The following is an 8,565-nucleotide window of genomic DNA, read 5'->3' on the forward strand; positions in this document are numbered from 1 at the left end:
AATAAAACTATAATATTAACCTTTATATTGATATTTTTTTAAAAAAATCAAATAATAAAATGGTCAATTGTCCATCATAAACTCTTTTTAGGTCCGCTCCTAAATTTGACTAAACATAATGGATTAGATTATTTAACAGTCTTTACCGCCTAATGTATAACATTTATATTATATGTGTTCGATTAAAATTTAATAAAATAGTTACTAAAATTTTATTTGTAATATTATGGTAGCCAAACTAACATTTGTTTAGAAATAAAAGGTTATCTATGTATTTTTCCTTCTCTTCTATGGCACTAAAAAAGTGCCTCTTTTAATCAATTCTAAAAATTTACCATGTCTCTCTAACCCCGCAACCCTAATCCTAAAAATCTTAACCCAACCACCACCAAACACTATCTCCGGCCACCACCCCCACCAACCCTTGTCTTCTATTTTGAAAACTACCCAGACACATGGACTTACACACATCTGCAGCAAGCTTTTCTGAAGCTCGGAGTAGCGGGTAGGGTTTCGTTGGTAAGGAAACGTAATATCAGGAATTTGCGTTTTGGATTCTTCAGACCTAATCCGGAAGAAAATTTTAGTACAGTGAGAGCCCGTTTAATCACTGCCAGCATTGGTTACTACAAGATCAGGGCTTTTGAAGCTAGGTATCCTTCTAAGGTTTCACAAACTTCAAACCCTAAGGAAGGAATTCAACGTCCAGCTCAGAAACAGGTCTCGCAGCAGCAGCAGATTAAGAATCCATCAATACGAGACAACAGATCGTATGTTCAAGTCCTGAATAATGATCCCGTGGTTTTCCCAAAAGCTGCTATTCATGTTAATGATTTTTCAGATTTGCTAATTCTTACTGTTAGGAATTTGGGATGTCTGTTACGTGTCTTTTCTTATCTTCAGAGCAAAGGGATTGTGTTTGAAGCCTTATCATTCCTGGGGGGAGCAGAATTAATTATCCAATTTCATTCCAAAGAAGTCCGAGCAGCATTTGAAACAATTAGTTTCCCTTCTTTGATGGATTTTTTTATATCTTGCAAACCTTTTGACAGATTTGCGATGAGCAAGGGAAGATATATTTGGCTTAACATTGTGGGAATTCCTATTAGTGCATGGGTCGAGGATCTTTTCATGCAAATAGGAAATCGTTTTGGGGATTCAATTACGGTCCATCCGATGGTTTTATCGAAGGAGAGGCTGGATACTGGTTCAGTTTTAGTTGCCACAACTAAGGATAATATTCATGAGTCGATCCCTCTTATGTTTGATGATCGAGAGTTTTTGATTCATGTTTCGGAATCTGACATTCCTATTGGTTTTGAAGATTGGGAGAACTTAGATACTCATTCACTTTCATCTGATGATTCCATTGAAAGTAACAGTTCCTTTTCTGATCAAGATAAGTCTTTGATCAATAATCGAGAGAGTTCTATTGCGGGTAAGGATCTCTCTGATGTTTCTTCTCCAGCCTTTGTCCTGAGCCCGATGAGTCCAACTCTTAGGGACAAATCTTCAGTTGTTGCAGAAAGTTCAGAGTTCAGGCCCTCGGTTGGAGACACTCCTGCAGGTTTTGTTGGATTTATCGAACAGGGACGTAAACATAAACGTATTGACAAGAAAGGAAATATTTGCTCCACAGTTTCAGTTTCTCTTCCAGGAAGCTCTGGATCTTCATTCTCCAATGCCATTATACGGCATCGCAACAGAAGAAATTTTGCATTTAATTCAAAGGAATCAGAAGTGCGTAAAACATGGAATGCAGGAGTTCAGCTTGGTTTATTTTCGCCGGATAATGAAGTTGGAATAATGGATCTTCTTACGCAACGAATTGCTCAGGAACACTCGAAATCAGTTTGAGACTGATTTCGCCTCCAGGTTTTGTCATTTTTCTGATGTCTTACAACTTTAACTTTGTTTCATGGAATTGTCGAGGCGGTTTATCTTTTGCTCGTAAACAACGATTTATTCGTTCCCTGGTTTTTAATAATAATCTCTCTCTTTTGGGTATTGTCGAGACTAAAAAAGAAACATTTGATGATTTTGGAATTCGTTTATTATGGCCTAATCTAGATTTTGATTATTCATTTGATCCTTCCATTGGTGCTTCCGTAGGGTTACTTTGTATCTGGAATCTGAAATTTATTTCTCCTTCTAGAATTATTAAAGCTAATAGATGGATTAGCTTGGATTTTGTTTGGTTAGACATCCATATTAGATTTGTGTTGGTTTATGCTGGTAACTGTTCTACAGAGCGGGCCTCTCTTTGGCGTGATATTCTTCCTGAGCTTAACACGGATTTCCTTTGCATTGTTGTGGGTGACTTCAATGAGATTTTGGACCCTTCGGAGAGACTTAATTGTAATAGTTTCTCATCTTCGATGCTTGATTTTTCAGCTTTTATTTCGGCATCCAATTTAGTTGAATCTACTTTGCAAGGCAGGTTCTTTACTTGGCAGAACAGTATTTCAAGGTCGAAGATTGATAGGTGTTTTTTGTCTCCGGCTGCTTTTACCTCTTGGCGAAACAATGTGCTGAAAGCTTTGCCAAGATCTTATTTAGATCACGTTCCCATTTTATTCAGCTCAGATGTGGCTTCTGATTGGGGTCCAAAAGCTTTCAAGTCAATCAATGCTTGGTGGAGCAATAAGGAGTTCTTTTCTTTTGTGGCTAATTCGTGGTCAGATATTACTCTTAGGCTGCCTACAGCGAATTTGGTAATCAAATTACGGGAGCTTAGGAATTTAATCAGAATATGGAATCGTGATGTATTTGGCAACTTAAACACTCAGCTGAATTCGGTGCAAGCGGAAATCACCTCTTAGGAGTCGTCTTCAAATTTTCACAGCCTTAGCGAGAATGATATCTCAAAGCTTTCCTGCTTGAAATCTGATTTTAATCATCTCTCAACTCAAATCGAATCTCTTTGGCATCAAAAGTCGAGACTTAATTGGAACCTTCATGGTGATAGAAATTCTAAATATTTTCATACAGTGGCTTCGATACATTCTAAAGGCAATTTTATTTCGGAACTTTATATCGATGATGTTTGCTTTAAATCGCCTTTGGATATCAAGCAGCGAACACATGCTTTCTATAAGGCTTTCTTTAAGCGGAACTCTTAGTCCATCTTCTCTTTGGATGCTTTGGATATTAAGTCACTGTCCGACTTGCAGGCTGCCAATCTTACAACCCCTATCACCGAAGAGGAGATTTTATCCACTCTTATGAGCTGTGATGATAACAAAGCTCCGGGCCCCAATGGACTCAACTATTTTTTCTACAAAAAGGCATGGAAAATTTTCAGGAATGATTTTCTTAACCTTTTTCATGAGTTTTTTTTTTGTTTCGGCTTCTTTTCCTATAGGTCTTAACACTGCTTTCTTAGTGTTAATTCCTAAATTTCAAGGAGCTTCTGACATTAAGGATTTTCGACCTATTAGTCTGATTAATGGTGTGTTTAAGCTGCTCTCTAAGGTCCTCGCCAATAGACTTTCTCAAGATCTCCCTTCTATTATATCTGAAAATCAATTTGGCTTCATTAAAGGGAGAAGTATTCATGACTGTCATATGATTGCTACTGAAATTATTCATCTTGTAAAGCGGAGAAAGGAGTCGGTTTTTTTAGTCAAGCTTGATTTTATGAAAGCTTTCGATAGTATTTCTTGGCAATTTATTTTGCAAATGCTTCAACGAATGAATTTTGACACCAAGTGGATGAGTTGGATATCTTCTTTTTTCGATTCAGCTCAGCTATCTATTTTACTCAATGGCTGCCCGACTGAGAATTTCTTTATGGATAAAGGTGTTCGACAATGAGATCCTATTTCTCCTATGTTATTTGTTTTAGCGGTGGAGAGTCTGAAAGCTATTTTTTCTAAAGCTGCTAGCTTGGGTTTGCTCTCTGGTATTCATGTAGAAGAGTTGGAAGTGGATATTTCTATACTGCAATTTATAGATGGTACCCTTTTATTTGTCCCGAATGATTTAACAATGATAGAGAATTTGCTTCGCATTTTGAGATGTTTTGAGCTGATTTCTGGGCTTAAGATTAATTATCACAAGTCCTCTATTACTGGATTAAACGTGGACGAGTTTTCGCTTGATAAAGCTTCAGATATTCTGCACTGCAAAATTGAAGAATTACCAATTACATATCTTGGCCTCCCTTTATCTGAGAGGGCAGTTGGCGTCAAAATGTGGGATCCGGTTATTTCTATCTTTTCTTCGCAGCTATCTACTTGGAGAGGTAATTTACTGTCCCCTGCAGGAAGACTTACTCTTATCAAATCGGTTTTATGTAGTTTGCCCGTCTATTACTTGTGTACTTTTCGAAATCCTCAAGCAGTAGCAAATTCTCTCGAAAGAATAATGAGACGATTTTTATGGAGTGGGGATACAAATAGAAGGGGGTTTAGTAAGGTGGCTTGGTCGGATGTTTGCGTTCCTTTTTCGAGCAAGGGTCTTAATATTACGCCGCTGCGATTTAAGAACCAATGTTTACTTATGAAATGGATGTGGAAGCTGCTGGTTTGTGATCGTAGTTCGATTTGGTTTCATGTCATCTCGAATAGCTCATCCATAAATTATTGGTTTGATTTGGAAAAATCAAAAGTGCAGCATTATTCGCACTTATGGAAAGGGATCTTCTATCCGTGTGTTAGTGATCAAAATATTTGGAGTTGCTTTTTTGGGTCAGTGACAATGATTCTAGGAAAGGGCAATGATATTAGATTTTGGGAGGATTGTTGGTTGTCCGCTCCTTTGAAAATCTTATATCCAGATTTGTATAACCTTTGCAGGAACAAGGACGCTGTCGTGGCTTTGATTTTTGACGCTCAACAACAGTGTTTTATGAATTTCAGCTGGGCTCGTAGACTGAGAGTTGGGGAACAGCAGCAACTTACTTCTTTGATTCAACAGCTGCCAATTATTCAGTCCTTGCATCATTATCCGGACAAAGCAGCTTGGAGAAGGAATAAATTGTTTACAGCAGCTTCATTGAGGGAGGTTTATAACAGGTCTTGTTCTAATTATCATTTGAATTCTTCCTTTTTCATGCCGAGATTTTGGAAGGAAATTCTACCTCATCTGATTCAATTTTTTACTTGGTTACTAGCTCGTGATCGCATCTCTTCGAATGTCACTTTGGTAAAAAGAGGCGTTCTTGATGTTACTTTTTCCTCCTGTCTTTTTTGTTCGAAGGACGAATCCGGGATCCACATAGTTCTTCATTGTCACTTTGCTTGGCACCTCTATCTCTGGAGGATTTTTTCATTCATTGGGTTTCTTTATCGGATGGCAGTCACCGTAATCTTTGGAAATTCATATGGTTTTTTGGTATTTGGCACCTTTGGAAGGCAAGAAACAAACGTGTTTTTGAAGACGAAACGGTGGATATTAATTCTTTGGTTTTTGTTTGCATTTGCAAAGCGGTGGAGTTTTTTAAAGCGCGAAACCATGGTTTTTCTTACACCGGAAATGAGGTTTTCCGTTGTGTGAATTTTTTCTGTAATAGTTCTTAATTGCTCCTTTGTCTTTTTTGACGCTTTTTTGCCTTCCACTTCTTTGTGGATGAGCTAATCTACTTATCATTTATCAAAAAAAAAGTGCCTCTTTTTAATGGCTCTTCTATAGATGAGAAAAGGGAGCTACTGTTTGAATTTCAAAAAGGGTAAAACCCACAAAATATCTAAACTAGTGTGACCAAGAAGCACTATAACTGGTTGATTTAGAGAATGACTAATAAAATCACTAGTTGAACATTTAAATGCCTTTCTTATACAGACTGTAGTTTATCAAGTCAGTTACTCTTAGCCTCCACAGAGACCTGGTGCTTAATTTTTCTATATTAAAATATTTTTATTAAAAAAATTAAGGACATCTGCAAAAACTTTCTTTGGCCGGCATGGTTTGAATTCTTCAAAAAAGGAGGGTTAGTTTGCTGGGAGATGATTTATAACATGAAGAAAATTGATGATTTGAGTGTCAAATCTATTCATATTTAGAACCAAGCAGTAGTCAACAAGAATGTTTGAAACCTAATTTCTTTGAAGCCATCTATTTGGGCGAGTTGAGTCATTTCAAATATGCTTAAAAAGCTTAGCTTTTGTAGAATTGATAAAATATATGATAATTATTAGAAAAAATTGTTCAAAGTTAGGCCAATTATTTCTCCTTTCTTAGAATACAAATTAGGCAAAAGAGATAGATTCTTTTTTTTGGTACACGACCCTTAGGCTCAAGGGAAATATTTTGTGGATAGATTTTTCAATGTTAATATTGAAAATTTTGAAGTTACCAATAACTCTTTGATTTGTGAGTTTTAGAATAACCATTGTGTCTTTCTGACCTTTTTAATGACTATACTTAAGTCTTTTATCAATAATATGGGAACGAAGTTAATGCCTTTGGACAGAAAAATCTTTTAGTGTTATTTGATTTAGCTTTTTTGAAAATATTTCAAAGCATGCAGTTGAATTGCTCTTCTTAATAGGCTGCAGACTAAAAGCGATTTAGTAAAATGGAAGATTGTTTCCAATGGCACTTGCTGCTTATGCAATAATACAACTAAGAACATCGATCATATGTTATTTAATTACAGCTTCTCTAATTATTTTTGTTCTAAAGTTCTGCTGGTTTTAGGTATTATATACTTATTCTATATTGAAGAAGGGAGGTTAGTCAATTTTGTAGAAGGAATAGAGGTAAAAGCAATCAAGCTCGAAGAAGGAAAGTGATGATCAGTGCTATTGTTTACCATATCTGGAGAGCAAGAAATGAGATGATTTTCCATCAAAAAAGGATTCCTCGACCAACGGGAGTTGGTCCAAATGGTAAGCGGCTTGGTATCGCTTAAGCAAGGTCTCAGATTCGAGTCCTTGTGAATGCAGAAAATTCCCACTGGCAGACTCACCCACCATGCCAGGTGCGCGACGCGGGTCGAATCCGGATTAGTCAGGGCGTAGCCTTGTAAACCGGATGGGCTTACCAAAAAGAAAAGGATTCCTCGCAATCAATTTCTGACGAAGCTAAAAATTGATACTACTAGCAAATGTTATAACAAGAATTAAGTGTTTTGGGCTTTTTATATGAAATACTGTTTTTCTACAACATTTAAATTTTTTACTATCTCTTTTAAATCTTTACGCTCTATAAAAATTTTATTTTCTTTATATACTATTCTTTAAAAAAATTACTCTCGATACTAACTTTCTTTTTTTAACATTTTATTTACTATTTATTTTTTACCATTATAGTTCTGCACTTAATATTTATCATATATTTTATTTTTATTTTTATTTTTATTTTTATTTTTTTATTTTTATTTTTTTATTTTATTTTAATTTTTTTTAAGTGTTGATGTTTTTCGTCAGTTTTAATATCAACAACATTTAATAAACTAACTAATTTAAATTCTTAAATCTTTTTTTATACTAACTTATATTTTTTTAACATTGTTTCAATTTAATTTTAATTTTTTTATTTTAGTTCACGTACAACATGGTCTTTTTCGCTGAAGCTAAAATTAACTAAATATCAACTTAATATCAATATAATATTAACAGTGTAATATTACAATAACTTAACAACGTTACTGTTTTACCAATGGTAAAATCAATAAATATCAATCAAAAATCAACATGATATCAACGTTACAACATTATAATAATTCAATATTATTATTTGTCTTCTTTTCCAATGCTAACATATTATTATCAAGTCAGTTTAATTTTTATTTTTTAGTTTATTTTACGGATAATATTATCTTTTTTGTCAATGTTAAAATCAAACAAATATCAACTGATTATCAGTATAATATCAACATAAAATCAACAATAATGTAACATTACAATAATTCAGCAATCGACCATCATTAACAAATCGTTCTGCAGAATAAAACAACATAGAAATATAACTAAACACTGTAAAATTGCAAAATTAACATAATTTTATTCCATAGATCATAAAATTATTTTATGTAACATAAAAAGATAATATTTTATACATGTTTAATGATGAAAAATTAATGTAATATAAAAAAGTAAATAAACAAATTATAGATCTTAAAACGAAAAAAAAAGAAAAAGAAAAACGATAAACTTCAAATCTAATGAAATGAAAATAGAAAATAACGACAATACCAACGAATGGAGATAATACAATAAAAAAATGACTTCGATAGTGAGACAAAGGTGGAACGGTGGAATGACGGAGAAAGGAAAATATGAATTGAGGGAGATGAGAGAAATTGATAATGATGAGAGAAAAAATAATTATAATTATGAGAATTTATTTGAGAGGAAGGGTATATATGTGAACCATATAAAAAATATTATTTCATTTGTGTACCGTATTTTAGAGATTAAAGAGTAGAAGCCGTATACTTATAAATAATTTGGCAATGTTGGTTATTTATGAAAAAAGTTCGTGTTTTTTTTTGGCTTGTATAGACTTTGTTGTTGTTGGAAAATTATTCTGTATATCTCATTTTTTGAAATTTTGCAAAAATTTCCATTTTATCTCTAATTTATCAACGAGTTACTAATAATTTACTGATAAATTATA

The 8,565-nt window shown here is 34.0% G+C and overlaps 1 protein-coding gene across 1 annotated transcript; it reads left to right on the plus strand.

Moving 5' to 3' along the window:
* The first annotated feature begins 1,892 nt into the window (after positions 1-1,892).
* LOC126681474 (uncharacterized) lies at positions 1,893-5,499 on the plus strand. The gene is made up of 6 exons (XM_050377012.1): positions 1,893-2,714; positions 2,823-3,044; positions 3,174-3,231; positions 3,365-3,802; positions 3,848-5,337; positions 5,431-5,499. Exons 1-6 carry the CDS (start codon positions 1,893-1,895, stop codon positions 5,497-5,499), a joined length of 3,099 nt encoding a protein of 1,032 aa, XP_050232969.1.
* Positions 5,500-8,565: the final 3,066 nt, after the last annotated feature.

This window comes from Mercurialis annua, linkage group LG5 (genome assembly GCF_937616625.2).
Source record: "Mercurialis annua linkage group LG5, ddMerAnnu1.2, whole genome shotgun sequence".
In the NCBI taxonomy this organism is placed as follows: domain Eukaryota; kingdom Viridiplantae; phylum Streptophyta; class Magnoliopsida; order Malpighiales; family Euphorbiaceae; genus Mercurialis; species Mercurialis annua.